The sequence below is a fragment of the Notolepis coatsorum genome, assembly GCF_963971535.1.
Source record: "Notolepis coatsorum genome assembly, chromosome: 7".
Taxonomy (NCBI): domain Eukaryota; kingdom Metazoa; phylum Chordata; class Actinopteri; order Aulopiformes; family Paralepididae; genus Notolepis; species Notolepis coatsorum.
The window spans coordinates 150,738,085-150,761,158 of NC_140171.1; the positions used below are offsets into that span (position 1 = coordinate 150,738,085).

The window sequence follows — 23,074 nt, forward strand, 5'->3', positions numbered from 1 at the left end:
AATGACAACGTTCTAGAATATTAAAGTACATCAGCGTTTAGCAGGGATTCTCTTTTTTTCTTCTTGAAAACGAGGGCTTTTCAAAATGATATAAAACGGAAATGAACAGATAAAAAAACATTAACGTTAACATTGAGGTGGTGCTGGGCATTCAAGCACTAAATGTGCGCCCCCTGCTGGGCATTCAAAGTGTTAATACATGAGGCGTTGTCTAATCAAATCAAATCAAATCAAATTTATTTATAGGGCCCGACAACACACGTTAATGTCCCCATGGGCCGTAAAGGTCTTCTTTAAACAAGTCAAGAAGAAAACATAACAATAAGTCAAGAACAGAACAAGAACACCATAAGGTCCAAACATTTTTAGATGAATGCAAATAAAAGAAAGAATGCAAGCACTCCCAGACATACCCCACGCGAAGGTAAGGAAAAACTCACTAAAACCTAACAATAGGGAAAAAAGCTCCACAGGCAGTGTGGAGGAGAGAAACCTTAGAAGGGCCATTCAAGGGGGGATCTCCCTTCTTAGATGTTGGTGATAATAGTGTTGCAGACGGACAGTTGGTAAGCATGCACTCATGTGTGTGGTGAAACACAGATGAGTGCATGCAATAGCAACTGTACATTTTGAAAGATTAAAGATAGAGCTAATAGCGATAGCAACTGAACATTTTGAAAGATTTTTTTTTTTTTTAATTTTTTTTATTATTGCAAAACAAAACTTATTAAAAGTCAGTACTCAACACACAATGTATAATGAAACTTTCAGTAAAGGTGGTTAAAATATATGCAAGTACAGAAACAGGATAAAACAAAAATAGTCAATAATAACATTTTAACCGTATACCGTGTATATCCAGCGAAGTTACAATTATATAAATGTTAGTATATAATATACCCCGAATACCTATTTTCTAAAACCCTACACACATATGCTCCAGCTCAAATCCCCCCCTCCCGGACCCCCTCTTGGATAGTACCTCCATTATCCCTCACTCCTAACCAGACATCACCATTATAGGCTAGCTTTTATTCTCTCCACCACTTCTAACCACATTAACATTTTGGATTCATTGAGCCCTAGAATTCTTGCTGTTGATAGAACATTTTGAAAGATTAAAGATAGAGTTGATAGCGGATCTATTTGAGGCACAGGGGCGGCGCAAAGAGGGTCACGTCCTCCCCGTCTTAGTCACGGGACATTCAACACTCCGGTCGTTGCTCAGGGACAGCCGGAGACAGGGAGATAGGGGGTGGCGCAGGGAGGGTCGCGAACTCCCCGACATCATCGCGGGACATCCGGCACTCCGGTCACCAGGCAAATCTGAAAAAAGTGATGCCGACCTTTTTTCAGCACATCGCCTGCTCCACAAGAGGGGGGAACACACTCGACCACTGTTACACCCCGTTCAGAGCTGCCTACAAGGCTGTAGCGGCTCCGCCACTGATGGGCTCTGTAAGCGCGAGCGATCACGACTCCATTTTTTTAATCCCAGCATACAAACAAAGATCGCGTGACGTCGTCGTGTCACGTGAGACAAAAAAGTGGTCTGACGAATCAGAGGCCGCGCTCCGTGACGCGTTCGAGGATACAGACTGGGACATGTTTAAAGGAAGCGCCAGTGACATCAGCGAGTACGCTGATACCGTTGTGAGTTACATAGCAACAGTGGTGGACGGCATTGTCCTCACAAAGAAGGCGCGGGTTTTCCCAAACCAGAAACCTTGGGTGGACAGCACTATAAGAACAGCCCTAAACTCACGCACCACGGCTTATAACCTGGGCAGAGAGTCAGGAAATATGGAAGAGTACAAGGCTTCAGTCTACACTCTGAGCAAGGCTGTTAAACTTGCTAAGAGGACATATGCTGAGAAACTGGAGACACAAATGGCACAAAACGACACAAGAGGCTTGTGGAGGGGACTGAAGACAATAACTGACTACAAAGTCAGCGCCCCCTCAATGGGGAGCGACGACGCCTCTCTCGCGGACAAACTCAACTCCTTCTACGCTCGGTTCGGTGTAGACAGTGTCGCCGCTAGCCCTCTGGCTAGTGACGTCACTGGAGCACCGGCTGTTGTGGAGGGGGGGGGCAACCGCGGGGGGGCGGGGGCGCTCTCTCGTTGTCGGAACACAGTGTGAGAAGAGCATTTATGCAGGTGAACACCAGGAAGGCTGCAGGCCCAGATGGTATAACAGGACGCATACTTAAGTCCTGTGCAAACCAGCTTGCCCCGGTGTTCACCGCCATATTTAATCAATCCCTGGCGGAGTCAGTAGTCCCTGCCTGCTTCAAGATGTCTACCATCATCCCTGTACCGAAGAAACCCTCCCCAACATGTCCAAATGATTACAGACCGGTGGCACTCACCTCTGTGGTCATGAAATGTTTCGAGAGGCTGGTCAAGGACCACATTTGTGCCTCTCTCCCCAGTGATATGGACCCTATGCAATTTGCATACAGGACAAACAGGTCCACTGATGACGCGGTCTCCCAGGTACTGCACAGCACTCTCTCCCACCTTGACCGTCAGAAGGGGGGCTATGTGAGACTGTTGTTCATTGACTACAGCTCAGCGTTCAACACCATAGTCCCCACCAGACTGGTGGACAAGCTGATCGAGCTAGGCCTGAGCTCCGCCCTGAGCGCCTGGGTACTGGACTTTCTGAGTGAAAGACCCCAGGCGGTCAGGGTGGGGGGTCAGACCTCCAACACCATCACCCTGAGCATCGGGTCCCCCCAGGGCTGTGTTCTAAGCCCCCTGCTGTACTCACTCTACACACACGACTGTGTGGCCAAGTTCAGCTCCAACTCCATAGTGAAGTTCGCCGACGACACGGTGGTGGTGGGGCTGATCTCGGACAACGACGAGAAGGCCTACCGAGAGGAGGTTGAGGTACTGGAACGTTGGTGCCAGGACAACAGCCTGCTCCTGAACATTGGTAAAACCAAGGAGCTGATCGTGGATTATAGGAGAGGACAGCAGGAGACACACACACCACTGATGATTAACGGGGCTACCGTGGACAGGGTGAGCAGCTTCAAGTACCTGGGGGTCCACATCTCAGAGGACCTGACATGGTCAACACACATAGACACAGTAGTAAAGAAAGCGAAGCAGCGCCTCTACCACCTGAGACAGTTAAGGAAGTTCAGAGTATCGGGGAAGATACTCCAGTCCTTCTACTCAGGAGCTGTAGAGAGCATCTTGACCGGAAACATCACTGCCTGGTATGGGAACAGCACGGCACAGGACAAGAAGGCCCTACAGAGAGTGGTGCGCTCAGCCGAGCGTACCACGGGTATTGCGCTACCTCCCCTGCAGGCTCTATACAACAAGAGGTGCAAATCCAGAGCCTGCAGGATAATGAAAGACCCCCACCACCCCAATAACAGCCTGTTCCAGCTGCTGAGGTCAGGCAGACGCCTGCGAACCCCAGCTACTAGGACGGAGAGGCTTAGGCTAAGCTTCTTCCCCCAGGCCATCAGAGCCTTGAACAATGAACATTGAGAGACACAGAAACTGAACTATCCACACACAAGCACACACAAGCACATACACGACACGCACGCTGAGCACGCTCACACACTAGCAGCCACTTTAACACTCATGCCGCACACACGCACACTTATGGCCAGAGGAAAGGCCACTTTAAAGTAGTATAACATCAGGAACAGTGTATTGCACTACTAAAGCTACCTAGCATGTCCTATATGCTCTGTAAATACTAATGTACAGATACCGAGATGGCACACCATGTACCTGTTTATTGCACTGTTTTATTGGATTCTATTAATATGTTGTACCACTGTATTTCTATTGGATTCTATTATATGTTGTACCACTGTATTGCACATCGTCGCGGGCAAGACCAGCCGCATTTCATTGTATACCTGTATGCCGTGACAATTAAAACTCTTGACTTGACTTGACTACGAGACCTCCGGAGACAGGGGGGCACGCAGAGGGGGTCGCAATCTCCCGGCCTTCGTCACGTCTAATGTTATCTAGCTACTGATAGCTCCTAATATCAACGTCTGATATCATCAGTTTGGTGCTGGCTGGCTAGCGTCGCTCGTGAGCTAACGTCACTTTCAGACCCTGTTAGCTGCAGCTACCAACGTGTTGTCAAGTTATTGTTATAAGGAGCCCAGTCCAAGCTACAACAGTCTGCATTCCCTTTTGTTAAATAACGTTTACATCCATTCATTCTGCTAGCATTAACGTTACCACACTGCTAGCCACAATGCTATACTGGTATATCCCAATCACGTTAGCACTAGGGATGTCCCGATACGATCACGTGATCGGCGCCGATCACGTGCTTTTCAGAGGATCGGGATCGGGCATTTTTTTTTAATAAAAATCGCCAGTCAAAAAAAGATTCATCACTCATACGGAGGCCTTAGTTTTGGTTTTAAATTACATATAATATATCATTAATGTATTTATTGACACAGAGCAGAATAATTGTCCACAACAAACACATTCCCTTTAATTTACACCGTTGCAACAAACACATTCCCTTTAATTTTAGACGCTCAGTCACATCACAACAACACGTTGCTCCCGAAACACGGTTATCCACTGACTTGAGCAGCTGCTAGAGGTTTGGAACTAATCATTTTAAAATAGAAAGTCAAGCCAGTCCAACAGCAATTGCAATGTTTGCAAGGAGGACATTTCGTGTGGAGGAAAAACTCATGAAGCAGCAGCTGGAGGCGGAGTTTTCAGACTAACTTTTCAGATAACGGCAATCATTTGCTGTGCGACTGAGGATTATCGTCTGCGTTTCAGACCAGAATGGAGCTAATCATTACGTAAGTCGAACACTGAATGTATACTAATGTGCAAACATATATTGAAACTTTTAATATTTATCATATGAAGCACATATGAATGTAATAACAAGAGCCGCCGCGCTCGCGCCCAGGACTATAGGCAACAGAGGGGCTTGTCTTGCTTCGCCAGTTTCTGACAAAAATGCGTCAAAATTGATTACTAATGTGAAAGATCGGATCGGGAACGATCGGAATCGGTAGATATTTAAAATCACATGATCGGGATCCTACCTGTCGTCCCACTCCTTGTCCTGCAGCGAGCCGCAGAGCTGCAGGGTGTTGGTCTTGTGCTGCTCCAGCAAGGCCACGCGCTGCTCCTCCGCCGCCTGCATGAAGCGCTTCTCAAAGTCCTGCACCTCCAGTAGCAGGCTGTACATCTGGAGAGGGGGGGAGGGAGAGAGAGAGGAGAGGGAGAGGGAGAGATAGAGAGGGAGAGGGAGTATAGATTTAGCTCTACAAACACCCTCACGCACAATGAAAGTTTATTATGAAATGCTGGCCGTATAGAGTGGGATTAGACTGATCCCAATGGCCCAGAAAGTGTTAACACTTCTTTACAAAGTACAGTTCTAAATTACCTTCTAGAACAACAGAGCAGTGCGTCGCTCACAACAACAGAGCATCGCTCTAACATCAACTTAACAACAGAGCAGTGCATCGCTCTTAACTTTGAGTTTCTTTACAAAGTTCAGTTTTGAATTACAACAGAGCAGTGCTCTTTAAATGACAGTGCATAGGAGGTAGTGAGATATAATTTGCATAGAACCGACATATGAATTTGATTGGAAGTGTATGAAAGTAGGTAGGGTACTAAGAATAGTGCAGGTAAAGTACAATTTGTCAGGATATCCCTGGTGTTTCATTGAAATGCTTGAGCAGAGATATTTCGAAGTCGGTTATGCTTAGAGTTTATCTTTAGAGCAGAGCGATAGACCACCAGCCCTGATTCCAAACTCTAAGCATAACCGACTTCGAAAGAGGGCCTAAGCCTAACCAGTTTGAAACAAGGCAGACATTAATAAAATGTTCAATCAATCAATCAATCAATCAATTCAATAACCCACGCTCACTTAAAACAGCGCACCTCCCAGCTGCTTCTATAGAAAGTAGGTTAAAAAAAATTCTCTATTTTTTTTGCACCTACTTTCTATAGAAGCATCTAAGAATGAAGTTCTTAACAGTTCTTAAGCAGTTCGAAACAAGACGGACATTAATAAAATGTTCAATCAATCAATCAAACCAATAACACATGGTCACTTCATTCTTGCCTTGAAACAGCGCACCTCCGAGCTGCTTCCACACGGAGGCAACTTCGCTTTTTCTTTTTTGAAAATACTTTTTCTGCGGATGGTTGTCAATAAATCTTCAATTAATGTGTGTTTATTGTATAGCAATAAGGTTGGATGAATTCAGCCATTGCATAAACGCATTACATCACACGACAGAGTGTGTTATAGAAATTAGTTCACGCCTATGGGGGTCTAACGACCCTCGGCTGCGCCTAGGGCCTAACAAACACCCATAGGTGTGATCTAATTTCTATAACCCACTCGGTCTCATGTAATGCTTAATTACAAACATCACAAAACAAACTGGTCAGACTACTGCTTGACCTTACTCCTAGAACCCACCTCACCCCTGCCCACTTTACCAACCTAGGATGGCTTAGAGTAGACGACAGAGTACAGCAACTTGCAATGGGCCTGGTCTACAAGATACACTACACAACTAAGATACCCATGTACATGTCAAAATACTTCCCAAAGGTCAGTGAATACCACGACCACAACACCAGAGGGAGCTCCACAAATCATGTTAAACCCAGATTCGGCTCAAACAAGGGACTAAACACGTTTCGCAATTATGCCACATCAATGTGGAACGCCCTACCCAAAGCTGTAAAGGAATGTGAATCACTACCCACTTTCAAAACCACTCTCAAAGAACACCTACGGGAGACTGCAATTCGAAACTGGCCCCTGTAAATGTCCTAACCCAACCCCCTCCAATGTACAGTAAATGACCTAACCCAAGAATACACGAGACCCTCTTCTTAGAACCAAGTATGGTTTCGTCGATATTCCGATGTACAGTTTTGCTTGTACAGTTGTACAGTTTCCCACACGGCAAACACACACAGCGGCCAGGTGGAAAACTCAATCTGAGTTGGGCTCGCAGACTTTCGATTGATATCTTTATTTTTTTTGCCAATGCGTGACCCCACTGTCACCTAATTGGGGTCGCGACCCGTACTTTGAGAACCGCTGCAGTAGACCATGAGCTACCATGCTATTAGCAACAATACGTCATGTCCATGGTATGAAACAACAAGGCCTCCTCTCTCCTCGCTCACCTTCTCCACTGTGTAGAGGATCTGCCTCCTCTTGTTCCAGACCTGCTTCTCTCTCTTCTCCTGCAGGAGGACAGACAGACAGGCAGGCAGGCAGGCAGGCAGACAGACAGACAGGCAGGCAGGCAGGCAGGCAGGCAGACAGACAGACAGGAAGACAGGGAGAGACAGACAGGGAGAGGCAGACAGACAGGCAGACAGGCAGGCAGGCAGGCAGGAAGACAGGGAGAGACAGACAGACAGAGGCAGACAGACAGAGACACAGGTTAGACAGCGGTCACTGGAATGGCATCTGACAGAATAATGTGTCAACACTGAGACTATTTGTTTTTCCATTTTAAACAAAAGATTAGTTAGTAAAATGAATATATACAATCTACGTAAGTGAAATAAAAATTAAATAAAAACAAATAAAAAAGCAACAATAAATGAATAGACAAGAACACACAACTAGGTCCTGAACCAGATGGAGAAAAGAAATTATGAAAATAAACACTTAACAAAATTAAACATTGCATTGTTGAACTGACTACAGCTGATGTGTGGGTCAGTTATCACTACAGAAATCATCTTGATTGATTGACTGATTTTATCTTGGATGAGGAATTATTATTATAGAAAGAGAAAATATTTTTGGACTTCCAGAAAGAGATGGAACGTTATTTAGCTTAAAGGATAACTCCACTATTTTGGGAAATTAGCTTATTTAACATCTTCCCTGGAGTTAGACAAGAAGATGCATACCTTTTTTGTCTCTGTGCGTGCATTTTAGCTTTGGGAATAGATGCTCCGTTAGCATAGCTTAGCTTCATCACTGGAAGTGGGGGAGGACAGTAGCCTTACAGTGCCTTACAGTGTATTGCAAGGTCTGACATTGACCAAACTTGATATGCATGACCTTGGTGGGCTCTAGGTCAACTCCTGAAAAGGGGGTCAATGTCAGACCTTGCAATCAAAAGTTAGGGGCGCACTAAAATTATGGCAAGGGTTATTAGCCCCCTAACTTTTGATTGCAAAGTCTGACATTGACCCCCTTTTCAGGAGTTGACCTAGAGCCCACCAAGGTCATGCATATCAAGTTTGGTCAATGTCAGACCTTGCAATACACTGTAAGGCACTGTAAGGCTACTGTCCTCCCCCACTTCCAGTGATGAAGCTAAGCTATGCTAACGGAGCATCTATTCCCAAAGCTAAAATGCACGCAGAGACAAAAAAGGTATGCATCTTCTTGTCTAACTCCAGGGAAGATGTTAAATAAGCTAATTTCCCAAAATAGTGGAGTTATCCTTTAACTGAAAAATCTTCCAAATCCCTCCAACCAATCAAAGACAACACTGGCAAACACGACACAAAAGGGAAGTCAACTGTAGTCGTAGCAACGCCCTAAACATTCCAGCAGGGTTCCCACAGACATTGCTAAATGAAATTCAAGGACTTTCAAGTACTTTTCTAAGCACTATTTTTCATTTTAAAAGGGCATTTAAAAGGATACAATTAACTTTTAACACTTTGGGTGCCAATCACGTGTTAACACATTTCTGGGCCCCGACCGTTGAGTGCTAAACACGTGTTAACGCGTTTCTGGGTCGCCACGTTTCTGGGTTGATATTTTTATTGATTATCCATCAGGGAGCCTGTTGTTACCAGGGGAGGAAACTAACTTTTTGGCTTACCAGCCAACTGGCGAGTATCTGATTTTTTTTTACCAGACAAACTGATTTTTTACCAGCCAAAAAAAATCGCTAATTGTGATAATTACTTCTTTGTACGTCTTCGTCTAAATTGATTTTCAATCATAGTAAAAATCACACCGTGTCTCTACTCTTTAAAATATTTATTAGCATAAAACATTAATAACAGTCTCTACTCTTCACAATATTAGCATACAACATGTATTAATCACACTGTCTCTACTCTTCAAAATATTAGGATATCACATATTAACATGAAAGAGGGAACTATTCTGGACTGGGTTGGGCTGAACTAGGCAGTGAAAGATGCTGGGCTGGGCTGGACTAGGTTGGACTGGGTTGGGCTGGTCTAGGTTGGACTGAGTTGGGCAGTGAAAGAACCAAGCATTTCACTGTAATGTAATAGCTAAATAAAACAACTTGACTTGTTACATTTGCACTCTGGTTGTATGCCAAATGTATTCTGGTTGTACTGTACTTGTGCTGTAAGATGACAATACATTGGAACCGAATCGACAACGCTAGGGGTTCAGCAGGTGTATTCTGAATGCCAAGTATGACAACATCACCGTTGTGAAGGGCATATGGGCGAGTGGTGATATGGGGGGAAACCCGGTAATAATAAAATGTCACTCGGCTGCATTTAAGCAAAGCCGCTCAGTATAGTCCACTATGTTGAACGCGCGTTATGGTAGCTTGTTACATGCTAGGTAGCTAGCCGGCTAATGCTGGTTGACTTGTCATTCTCATCCGACTCGAAGGAGACGTGTCGTGTGCTGTTGTTCGCCCCCATGTCAGACCGCACTGATATCCGAAAGCGACGACTCTACATGCGATTATTTTCATCCACTGATGTGTTTTTGTCTAAGTTTGTCTACGTTGTCAAGCCGGTGGCAGGAGTCTGTAGGTCCGCGCGCAGTGATCTGTCCACTTCCCCTAGATGGGCGGCATCTTCTAGAAAATGAGTGTTCATTGGAGGAGCTTAGAGCGCATCTGTACAACGATGATGTTCATTGGTTATGGTTGGATTATTATGAGGCGCAAATGGGAGGAATCAAGGGGGGAGTCAGAGTTCGGCTTGTGCCAGTGAGCGAATCAGCAGATTGCAGAATGATTTTTTTGTTTTGTTTTGTAATTACTAGTACTCTTCATGAATTACTCGCCAAACGTAAAAAATACTCGCATTTGGCGAGTAAAGTGGCCTAATTTCCTCCCCTGGTTGTTACCATAATGAATGAGTCTGAGGTCGCCAAGGTGCAATACCGGCCACATCCAGCTAGACGGCGGTATTGAGCACCCTTTGAATCCTTGTATCTTGGCCTGTGGGTCGATCGTTTTTTGTGTGCTCAAGCTCAGCGTTTATAACGGTCGGATTGAGAAGAATCAAATGCTCCCGACGCATGATGTGTGGTGGATTATGTTGGCGACACGATGGACATCACTGCTTGGAATCGCGATCAGATAATTGGAATATTCTTTTTGGGGTACATCCTAGTCAAGTTAAGGGCTATATATGATATCAATCTTGTGTTGATCCAAGCATGTCTTCAGCTCAATCCGAACGTGTCTGTAACGTTAGTCCACAACGTAAATCGTTGGTGGCGATCAAAGCATCAAAAAACTACCCCCCCCCCCCCCCCCCTTTCATGCATTCATGATGAAACATAATACCTATGATATAGATTTGATTTGAGAATAATAGCGGGTGCAGGCAAGAAACGAACGGTTATAGTATAATACGGCTATAAGGCTATTCCTCAGCATTTCAGGAATTACCCCAGACCGATCTAAAAACAATTATATTCACCACGGTATAATGCGCGAATGTATGCATGAAAAAATTATATTTTTTGCATCTTGACCGGAAGAAAGTCACTTGCAAATGACCATAGTATTGTATCCATAGCTATAATATATAATATAGTTATAGCTCTACAAACAAGGTGACGGACTCCTATCGTTTATAGCATGGCACTGAATAGATGGGCCCTGAAAACAGCGCAGCACCCAGTGTTAAATGCTGTTTTTTATAGAAAAAAATCTGATCCAATATTTATGGCTTAAAACCAATTTCCGACAATCAGTTATACTTTAAATTAAAAAAGATTATTTCTTGATTCAGAAAATGTTTATCATGGATGAACCAAACTTTCAATGTGAATGGTTGATTTGAATTTCAAGGACTTTTTAAGCACCTTAAGAAATTGGCTGTTTTCAAGGAATTCCAGGCCTCGACTTTTTTTTGGGTAAAAAATCAAGCACTTTAAAGCACTTCAAGGACCTTGTGCTAACCCTGTTCCAGTGAAACGACATGAACACGTTTGTGTGGGCAGGGGAGTGAAGAGAGTCAGACCTCGTCGTCGGTGCGCGTCGTGACCACGGCGTCGATCATCTTCCGGGGGTTGTTGACACTGGAGACGGTCAGTTTACCCAGCGAGCCTGCAAACTGAACTGAAGAGACACAGACACAGACCGTTAGTTTACCCTGCGAGCCTGAGAACTGAACTGAAGACACACACACACAGACCGTCAGTTTACCCAGCGAGCCTGCGAACTGGACTGAAGACACACAGACCGTCAGTTTACCCAGCGAGCCTGCGAACTGGACTGAAGACACACAGAGCGTCAGTTTACCCAGCGAGCCTGAGAACTGAACTGAAGAGACACACAGAGCGTCAGTTTACCCAGCGAGCCTGAGAACTGAACTGAAGAGACACACAGAGCGTCAGTTTACCCAGCGAGCCTGAGAACTGAACTGAAGACACAGAGCGTCAGTTTACCCAGCGAGCCTGAGAACTGAACTGAAGAGACACACAGAGCGTCAGTTTACCCAGCGAGCCTGAGAACTGAACTGAAGACACACAGAGCGTCAGTTTACCCAGCGAGCCTGAGAACTGGACTGAAGAGACACACAGAGCGTCAGTTTACCCAGCGAGCCTGAGAACTGAACTGAAGAGACACACAGAGCGTCAGTTTACCCAGCAAGCCTGAGAACTGAACTGAAGAGACACACAGACCGTCAGTTTACCCCGCGAGCCTGCGAACTGGACTGAAGAGACACACAGACCGCAACATTAAACAGGCTCGTCTGATACCACATGAGTTTGCAGTCATAAAAACAACCCATAGGGGGCGCCAGGAATGAGCAAGACATGCTCCTAACAAACACTTATGGGCCACCGTACCTGGTCTATATGTGTGTGTGTGTGTGTGTGTACCTGGTCTGTACGTGTGTTTTATTTTTTTATTAACCTTTATTTACCCAGGGTAGGTTCGCTGAGCGGGTGCTCTTTTTCAGCTACGCCCTGCTTCACATTCACACAGTTCCATTCACACCTGGGAGCTGCCCAGTACAACCACAGTCTGACACCTGGGAGCTGCCCAGTACAACCACAGTCTGACACCTGGGAGCTGCCCAGTACAACCACAGTCTGACACCTGGGAGCTGCCCAGTACAACCACAGTCTGACACCTGGGAGCTGCCCAGTACAACCACAGTCTGACACCTGGGAGCTGCCCAGTACAACCACAGTCTGACACCTGGGAGCTGCCCAGTACAACCACAGTCTGACACCTGGGAGCTGCCCAGTACAACCACAGTCTGACACCTGGGAGCTGCCCAGTACAACCACAGTCTGACACCTGGGAGCTGCCCAGTACAACCACAGTCTGACACCTGGGAGCTGCCCAGTACAACCACAGTCTGACACCTGGGAGCTGCCCAGTACAACCACAGTCTGACACCTGGGAGCTGCCCAGTACAACCACAGTCTGACACCTGGGAGCTGCCCAGTACAACCACAGTCTGACACCTGGGAGCTGCCCAGTACAACCACAGTTTGACACCGTTGGCCACTGAGCAACTCCACTGGAGCAGTTGGGGGTTAAGTGCCTTGCTCAAGGACACTTCAGCGGTTGGTGTTAACCTCTTAAGCCCGGAGCCTATTTTCTGAAAATCCGCCTAAAATACATACCTAAGTAAATGGAATATTGCTCCACTTCTACAAGGCCCATTTGCATATTCTTGGTATCTAGGGACATCTATGGACCTCAGTGAATGTATTCCCAGTGTCAGAAATATTGTGTCTGTTACTAGGCTTGCTTAAATTGTGATGAAACAAAGGAGAATATGATATGTGATGAATATCTTTGCATCTTTGACAGTGAATAACACCATGCTAATAATGACCTAACATTACATACCGTACCTAAGTAAATGGAATATTGCTCCACTTCTACAAGGCACATTTGCATATTCTTGGTATCTAGGGACATCTATTCCCAGTGTCAGAAATATTGTGTCTATTACTAGGCTTGCTTAAATTGTGATGAAACAAAGGAGAATATGAATTATGATTTTCTTTGCATCCTTGACAGTGAATAACACCATGCTAATAATGACCTAACATTACAAACTGCCACTGATCTCGTTCAGTACCTTCTTGAGATCACGTGTACAAAGAATCTAAGGAAATGAATAAAGGGAAGATGATTAAACAGAAGGTTATGTAGATACAGTACTGAATTCTCCCATCCGGACCAATGCAATTTGAAATATTATTATAGAATATAGAATAGCAGGCTTATAAATTACCTTATTATAGCTGACGGACCGCACGGGCGGAAGAGGTTAAGGGGATAGGAGAGAATTATTAATTCACTTCCCCAGCCCCGATTTTTTCCTGCCGGTCCGGGGGATTGAACCAGTGTGTGTGTGTGTGTGTGTACCTGGTCTGTAGGTGTGTGTGTGTGTGTACCTGGTCTGTGTGTGTGTGTGTGTACCTGGTCTGTAGGTGTGTGTGTGTGTACCTGGTCTCTGTGTGTGTGTGTGTGTGTGTACCTGGTCTGTAGGTGTGTGTGTGTACCTGGTCTGTATGTGTGTGTGTACCTGGTCTGTAGGTGTGTGTGTGTGTGTGTGTGTGTACCTGGTCTGTGTGTGTGTGTGTGTGTGTGTGTACCTGGTCTGTAGGTGTGTGTGTACCTGGTCTGTAGGTGTGTGTGTGTGTACCTGGTCTGTAGGTGTGTGTACCTGGTCTGTAGGTGTGTGTGTGTACCTGGTCTGTAGGTGTGTGTGTGTGTACCTGGTCTGTAAGTGTGTGTGTGTGTGTGTACCTGGTCTGTATGTGTGTGTGTGTGTGTGTGTGTGTGTGTGTGTGTGTGTGTGTGTGTGTGTGTGTGTGTGTGTGTGTACCTGGTCTGTAGGTGTGCTCCAGCTTGGCCACCTGGGGGGTGATGAGCTTGGTGCTGTGGAGCTCCTTCCTGCTGCTGAGGTCTCTCTCCTGTCGCTTCTCCATCTTCTCATAGTAGTTCTGGAAAGAGAGAGAGAGGAGAGGAGAGAGAGAGAGAGAGAGAGAGAGAGAGAGAGAGAGGAGAGGAGGAGAGGAGAGAGAGAGACACACAACACACACCTTTGAGACATGTTGGTAGTAACAGTGTGGTGACAGTAGCAGCCGTCGCCCCAAACGTAACTAAAAGTAACATTACAATCACGCGAACTGTCTAACGCATGTCCCGTCTCCCTGTGGGTGTGTGTCTCGGAGCGATGATTGGAGTATTGGACGTCCCGTTCAGTTGCTATCGCTATCAGCTCTATCTTTAATCTTTCAAAATGCTCAGTTGCTATTGTATGCACTTATCTGTGTTTCACCACCCATATGAGTGCATGCCTACCTAGTGTTTGCCTGTTTTACTGCAACACTACTATCACCGACATCTAAGGAGGGAGATCCCCCCTTGAATGGCCCTTCTAAGATTTCTGTGGTGCATTTTTTCCTATTGCTAGGTTTTAGTGAGTTTTTCCTTACCTTCGCGTGGGGTATGTCTGGGAGTGTTGGATTTATTTTGTATTTATTTAAAAAAAAATTGAACTTTATGGAGTTTTTGTTTTGTTCCTGACTTATTGTGATGTTTCTTCTTGACTTGTTTTACTCATTCAGCGCCTAGGGGTCGCTGTTTACCTTCTGGGTAGAACGCCGTCGCTTTGTTCAATGGGGAGAAAGCTAAACTTGCGAGTGCTAAAACTATATGAAATATTATAGCTATGGATCTAATACACCCGTCGATTGTCAGTGAGTTTCTTCCAGTCAACAAAACAGATAATTTTTTCATACATACATTTCCGTTTTATACTGTGATGAATATGAGTATATTTCCAGAGCGTTCTGTCTAATCTCAAGAAACTCGAGCAAACCGCGCTTCAATGTATTTCCTTAGAAATCGTGCCATTTGTCGCTTGATTTATGAATCGTTCTGAAAATAACGCTAGATTATCGGTATTATACGTGTCCTCATGCACAATACAGAAGCGGGGCTGAAAAATCGCGTATCCGTGCCTTGGCCGCAGCCATCGGCAGAAACACACACACACGCTCCGATGGTGGCAAAAGAAACATCTGATCAACCCAAGATTGGTAACAGAGAGTCCTTACCTGGTCTCTGATGTACTGCAAAAAGATGAATCCAATTCCTGATCGCCATTCCAAATATTACGTGTTTATTGCTCCAACGTTATATGTCCAAAATGCATAATCCACGCTGCTCCGAGTGTCCCAAATCCATGTGTTATAATGTTAGTCATGCCTGAGAAGCAAAACCTGGACCGGACTTGTTAGATCGATGAACAGCCCAAGGGGGAGGGATTTCAATGATGTGCAATACTGGCTGGAAGGCGTAGGCGGCGGTATTTGCCCTTTGAACGATTAAAACCCAACTTTTCTCGTGAGTGGCGTCCAATGAGTTAAAGAAGACGTGATGGGGGACATTAACGTGTGTTGTCGGGCCTTACAAATAAATTTGATTTGATTACCGGTTAGCAAACTTAACTAGCCAGTCAACCAACCAGGTAACAAACTAACTAGTAGTCGTCCAGGTACACCTCTCACCTGGTGGTAGTAGTCATCCAGGTAAACCTCTCACCTGGTAGTAGTAGTCGTCCAGGTAGGGGTCGGTGCTCTGGAGTTGCATCATCTGGATCTTGGCCACCCACTCCTTCTCTCTCTGGGTCATCAGGTTACTGTAGGGGTCCCTGCTCCTCCTGTCCCCTCCTACCCTCCCTCTGTCCCTGGAGGGGGGGGGGGGGAGAGAGAGAGACACTATTTACTCAACTAACCGCCTCGGCCAGTCCTTCATACCAGCGGGCAGGGACTGCTGCCAGACATCCAACTACTAGGAACCTAAAAGGACAATAGACTTACCTTATGCATACCGCACCTTATGTGAATACTGTATACTTCATCAGATCATATATTTAGCATTTTTAGATTATATATTAGATTATTGGATTATTAGATTATATATTAAGCATCGTTGGCAGATTATTTTTAATAAAGTGGAGCATCTCTGCCTTTTCGGATGCAGTCTGTTCCTGTGTTCATCCACGATGCTGATGCCCACGCTCGACTACAGCAACGACAATGGCTTGCGCGTGGTTATCCTGTTCTCTTCAGTTTCCTTTTTTTCCTCCCTCAATAATATTATGTTATTTATGTACGTTATCATTATGTAAACAAATGCACATATGGATTGTTTGCTGCAACGTTTCTGAATGAATTGAAGCATTAACACATTTCTGGCCAACCACGTATATATATATATACGGTATACGTTATTGACGTTTTTGACTCGTTTTTTCTTTTATTCGCTTTTAATACCCTATTCAATGTCACAGAGCTGTATTTTGCCTGGAAAAGGCATATTGGGACTCCGAAGTACCGGCCAGATCCTGCTAGTGGCGCTGTATCGAGAATGCAGTAACCCCTGTTCCAGACCGGGTGCCACACTGAAAGCGCTCCGGGCGCTCTTTCTACTAACTTGAACCTAGGGCTTCACCCGATCGCATTGAATAGTTTTCGGGACCCCCGATTCATTATGCTGTGGTGGGTTATGTCATGGGCCAAATGGACATATGATCTACCAGATGGCAATCAAGTAATTGGAATATTCTTTTTGGAATCCCACCGGCCACAGGTAAGGACAATTTAACGTCCTTATAATATATATATATGCATATAACAAATCAATATAATTAACTCTGGACTAGGGATGTCCGATATTATCGGCCTACCGATATTGGCATTCAAATGTGATATCGGAAATTATCGGTATCGGTTTTCAAAATTATTATTATTTTTTTTACATTTATTTCACCTTTATTTACCCAGGCAAGCAAGTAAGAACAAATTCTGATTTTATTTATTGTCAAAAGTATGCATAATGTTGTGTTAATTCCATGACAAGATATATGTAATGAGGGCGGCTACGTGGTGCAGTGGGCAAGGACGGTGGGTTCGCCTGTTCGAGCCCAGCGCTCCACATTGCTTTCAGTTTAGCTGGTCGTCCGTACTAATACACATTGGCAGTATTAGGGGGAGGGAAACTGATGGGTGGGGATCGGGTGTTGTGGACAGCAACTCCTACAGGTCGGTTGGTGCGCCTGCGCAGTAGAATCAGGAAGCGATGGGGGCGGCGCCCCTCCAAAGCGCAGACCCCCGACGCTGAAAGATCGCGCCGCGCAGGTGAAAAGATGCGACTGCTGTTACCTCGAGTATCGGCGGGGACTCGTGCTATGTATGACTTAGTCCACATTGCAGCCGGCTTGTGGGAGGCAAGAAACAGCGTTCGAGACAGGGGAGGGTTGAATTGGATGATACGAAATTGGGATGGGAGAAAAATATAGAAAATGGGAGAAAAAGTGGATTAAAAAAAAACAAGATATATGTAATGTTAATTACCTGAAATTATTCAGTTTTTTGGGGGGGGAAACCCTGCATATATCGGTATCGGTTGATATCGGTATCAGAAATTAAGAGTTGGACAATATCGGTATATCGGTAAAAAAGCCAATATCGAGCATCCCTACTCTGGACATGTGCATATGGGCAACAAGGTGGGAGATGAGGGTATGTCTCTCAGTTATATATGCCCTACAATAAATTGTTACTTAAAGTTAACACATTCAGCGCCGGAGCTATATGGCGAATATAGGTGGCCACCGCTTTAATCAATGGGAGGACGGGGAGATTTGTGAGTGCTTAAAATATATCTTAAATTATGGCTATGGGTCTAATACACCCGTCGCTTATCAATGAGTTGCTTGCAGTCAACATGTACAAAAGATGCAATAATAGCCTTAGTGGAATACACAAAACACGTTGTAATTTTTGGGCTGATTCATGAATAGTTTTCAAATAAACGCTAGATTGTAGTATGTGTCCTCATGCACGATACAGAAGCGGGCTGAAAAATCGCTTATCCGTGCATTGGTCGGCGCCAACGGCACACACACAGACACGTTGTGATCGCTGTGAAAGAAACTTCTGATTAACCCAAGATTGGTAACATAGAGTCCTTACCTCACATCTGATGTCCTGCAAAAAGATTAATCCAATTCCTGATCGCCATTCCAAATATTGATCGCGTTTATTGATCCAACGTTATATATCCAAAACACATAATCCACGCTGCTCAGTGTCCCCAGTCAATGTGGTATAACGATACTGCATGCCCGAGAAGGAAAACCTGGACCGGACTTTTTTTTTGATGCAGTCCCAGCCAATCCAATCCAATGATGTGCAATACCATCCGGGAGACGATAGGCGGCTGTATTTGCCCTTTTGCAAGCTCAGACCCATTCCCAACGATAACATCAGGTTGGATGGATGAAAATGAATGGATATCGCTAATAAAATAAATAACGATTAAAACCCGACTATACTCGTGATTGGCGCTCAAGCGTCAGCGAGTTAACCCGACTATACTCGGGTCTGGCGTCCAATGTGTTAATAACAAGCCATAGGCATTTAGCCTAAGCGTCTTTAGGCTAAGGTCTTTCGGACCTTGTTGTAGAAGGTCATTAGAATGCAACTGATGATGCAGCCATGTGAAAATGGTGGCCGATATGCGGAAGCGCTTTGCGACCGATCAAAATGAGATTAGATTAATGTATTGTCATCATATATATATATATATATATAATACAGCTCGTGGTGCACCTGCCGCAGCGCGTGCGCACACACGCGCGCGCGCGCAGTACAGCATAGTCTACGTGCGGAATGAATGAACGCAGTATAGGCTTATATTATTCTAATGACTTGTTTTATTAGGAGAGCACAGATACTGCGCTGCCCGTAGTACAGTCCACCAGTCCGCTGATGGTACGCCCGACTCTGGCGGCCTTATGTGTACTGTACTTACTGTACGTATAGGGCAGAGCATATATATAGTATCTACTAAATCCTAATGAAACAAGTAATTAGAATAATATAAGCCCAATGTTCATTCATTAGACACGTAGGCTATACAGTGTGCGTGTGTGTTCGAGGCAAACTGTTCTGAAGGTCCAGATTAATGATTAGACTTAAGTCAAAAGCACACGGCAGGCCACGGATAATAAACTATCGATTTATATGAAATTCGTTAAACGTATCCGTTGTCTTACTTATTATTAAACGTATAATTTATTTCTCCCAAATGAATGTTCCGAAAGTCCATCTCCGTCACAAGCGTAATGTAGGATAGAGAGATAGACCGGTCGAGAGAGAGAGAGAGAGAGAGAGAGAGAGAGAGAGAGAGAGAGAGAGAGAGAGAGAGAGAGAGAGAGAGAGAGAGAGAGAGAGAGAGAGAGAGAGAAAGAGAGAGAGAGAGAGAGAGAGAGAGAGAGAGAGAGAGAAAGAGAAAGAGAGAGAGAGAGATCTACTTTTAGTTCAACAAAAGGTAGATTAGGCTATGACCTAAAGTCCACATTTATTATAGTCTATACCTTATGTGTTGTTTATTTGTATAAGAGATATATCTTTACACTGTTTATTTACTTGATATAATTTTTATTATATGTCCTTTTATCGCACTGTAGACAGTGCGAGCCCACGCACCTGCGTATTGTAAATGCCAGTGTTGGAGCGGGAGAAAAAAAGCTGCAGTCCAGTGTGTAATTTACGAGTGAGCAGGTTTTGCTCGTGAGCTGATTGGAAACGGTATCGTAATATAAGTTTAAGGAGAAGTGGAGCAACGTACTCCGACATAGATCCGCCGACGTGCAGAAAATAGTGAAGAGACGTTGGGCTGAGTTCGGTTGCGTCTGAATGATGCCATATGTTACATGTGTGTTTTGATGTTAAACATTAAATGTAATACTTTTTCAAATTGGTACCCCTGACCCCTCCCATGTAATAGTGTCCGCCATCTTGTGTATATTAAAGTATTGATTTTATGCACTGTTTAGCCTATTGAATAGGCTAATTATTTTTTTCAGCCCGTTATTCGTTTTAACTTTCAGCCTGTTAATAACTATGTGTCGTTAATTCAGTATTTAACTTATTGAATTCATATTTATTTAGGCTATGCTAATAAAAAAAACACAAATCGTTATGGAAATCGTAATTTTATTCTCTGCTTATGTAATGCTTCAATTCATTCAGAAACGTTGCAGCAAACAATCCATATGTGCATTTGTTTACATAATGATAACGTAAATAACTAATGTTTCACCCTGTTAGTCAAGTTGAACAAGTTGAACAAGTTGAAACACTGACTCCCAGTCGACATGTGAGGCTATATTTTTCGTTTTTAACCCCAGAGCTCGCGCTTTTGTGCACGCGAGTGACGCGACGAATAGCTCCGTGCAATGCTCAGTGAATTGAATTCAGCGACGAGATCCGTGGCGTCTGACCACGCCTAGCTTCTGACAACGAAAATAATTCAGGAGACAAACGACGTCTAACCTGACTGTCATAACGCAACGTTCTGAAAAGTGAAAATGAAACGTTCCTGTCTCCCCTTAGTGTAACTTCAGCCTAACACTGCCAGTTTTAAGTTTCTTTATTAGTTGTCACAGAAATACAGGACACTTTTGTATGAAATGCTTCTTTCTGTTTTGCTCCCGAGAGTGTGCTAGGTAAAAAATAGATAATTATAAAAAGTATAATAAGTATAAAATAGAAAGTCAAGGGCTGCACGATTTTGGGAAATAATCTAATTGCGATTTTTCTGACAGATATTGCGATTGCGATTACATTTGCGATTATAATTTTGTACAGCCCCACAGAGGTTTATTGTAAAATGCGGCTTGCATCTGGCCTACGCGGTGGGTCTTTTCAGGACACAGAGCCTGAAAATGTTTCTTTTTACCTGGGAATCGATACCGGTACCCAACGGTACCTTTTTTTCTGTACTTTACTCTCCCTCTCTGAAGTCTAAACTTCACAACACACAATCGAAAACCCCTTACCTCCCTCTCCCAAACCGATCTTGTATCTCAATGGGACTTCCTGGTAAAAAAAAATTAAGAAAAATAAAGAAAAATGCGATTTGATAATTGCATCATTCCAAATCGCGATTTCGATTTAAAATCGATTAATCGTGCAGCCCTAATTGTACTTAAACAAGTGTAAACAAGACAAAAAAATTCAATATACATATGTACAATATACAATGCAGAGTAGTTACAGTACAATATAAATGGGATGAGGTAAATGGGATGAGGTAGCTTGTGGTGCCACCTTGTGGCAGGTAAGGTGCAAGGTGTAAGGTGCAAGGCATGGCTATGTGCAATGAGTTTCCAATAATATAAATATAAAGTGTGTTAGTGTCTAAAGTGTATAAAGTGGGTGCTACAGTGAGCTGTCCATTTAAAGTCTAAAGGGTTCCATTCCCTCTGGTGTAAAGCCTTACCCTGCTCCTCTGCTCTGCATGCGCTGCGTGAGCAGCCGGCGGTGCTGCGGGTGGAGGAGGGTGGTGTTGTGGGGGATAGGCGGGGTGTGGTTAGGAGGCGGGCAGGGGGGCGGGGGCCCCATCCGGTGCGGGTGGGGAGGAGGGCCCCCGAAGAACGGCCTGAAGCCACCGCACGGTAACAAGGGAGGAGCCGGCACACCCCGAGGGAACCCTGCCACCTGGAGAGAGAGGGGGGGGGGGGGGGGGAGGGAGAGAGAGAGGGAGAGAGAGGGTGGGAGGAGTCATCACAGGGTGAGAGGAGTTGTCACAGGGTGAGAGGAGTTGTCACAGGGTGGGAGGAGTCGTCACAGGGTGGGAGGAGTCATCACAGGGTGGGAGGAGTTGTCACAGGGTGGGAGGAGTCATCACAGGGTGGGAGGAGTTGTCACAGGGTGGGAGGAGTCATCACAGGGTGGGATGAGTCGTCACAGGGTGGGAGGAGTCGTCACAGGATGGGAGGAGTCGTCACAGGGTGGGAGGAGTTGTCACAGGGCTGTAGAACGCAGAGCTGAATAACTAGATATCATAGCTTCTAAACTGAAAGTCGAAATGACAATTGCGCTTCATTGGAATTTGGATAGTCGCAAATGCGAGTGAAACACCTGCACTGTTGACAAAACTCTTATTATTAATTAAGAGTCAGATAGTCCTAGCAGTATTTATCATTAAGGTCGCTTTCATATATAGTTTTGGTGGACTCGGTGCGGTTCTGGGGGTGAAGTTGCAACATTGTTGCATTCTTCATTTGGTTCGCCTGCGTTCACATAGAAATCTGTGAGGCGGACCGAGACCTTCTGAACAATGTCACGCGGTCGAAAAGGGCGCTCGGCTATTGGACAGTGGAAATGTGTGTGTGGCTGCGAGCCCGTGTGTGCGCGCGTGCACGCGCGTGTGTGTGTGTGTCTGTGTGTGGACTGTCTGCGAGCCCTCCAGATCAGCGGAGCGAGTTTTGACATGGCATTGATCCATTGTTCTATTGAAGCACATTACCACCATCCTCTCGCTAAACAACTTGTAGACCACAGTGTTTTTATGAGAGCCCACAAGTAGCTATATCTGTGCTTCTTCCCAAGATGCACAGATATATAGATATATAGATAGATAGATAGATAGAGAGATAGATGCAGTGTGCTTGTTTTGCAGTGAATGAATGCTGCGAGCAGTGGTAATAATAATCACTTCCTATATTTGGTTCGGGTTTGGTCCGCTGAAGCCGAACCGAGACCTACGTTTTCAGGCGGACCAGAGTTCGCCTGTTTGGTCCGCGAACCGAGTTCGACACGCATTCACACAAACCCGAAAAACCGGACTATCGAATTCTGGTGCGAAAGTCCGGACCAAACAGCCCCTGTGTGAAAGCGACCTAAGAGTCAGATAGTCCTAACATTATTTATTTATTATTAACACTTTCAGTGCCCGGCCATTAACATGGGAAACATGGTTAAATGCCAGGACCCACGTTAATGATAGCGTTGTGAACAC

The 23,074-nt window shown here is 44.9% G+C and overlaps 1 protein-coding gene across 1 annotated transcript in view; it reads right to left on the minus strand.

The window, feature by feature from the left end:
• patl1 (PAT1 homolog 1, processing body mRNA decay factor) overlaps positions 1 to 23,074 on the minus strand; it is a 66,864-nt gene that overhangs the window by 13,933 nt on the left and 29,857 nt on the right. Inside the window, exons 10-15 of the mRNA XM_084318992.1 lie at positions 21,554 to 21,771; positions 15,803 to 15,947; positions 14,079 to 14,196; positions 11,241 to 11,338; positions 7,200 to 7,259; positions 5,078 to 5,223 (exon numbers count right to left, since the gene is read on the minus strand). Of these exons, the coding sequence (XP_084175118.1) occupies positions 5,078 to 5,223; positions 7,200 to 7,259; positions 11,241 to 11,338; positions 14,079 to 14,196; positions 15,803 to 15,947; positions 21,554 to 21,771 (785 nt within the window). The remainder of the gene's footprint in view (positions 1 to 5,077; positions 5,224 to 7,199; positions 7,260 to 11,240; positions 11,339 to 14,078; positions 14,197 to 15,802; positions 15,948 to 21,553; positions 21,772 to 23,074) is intronic.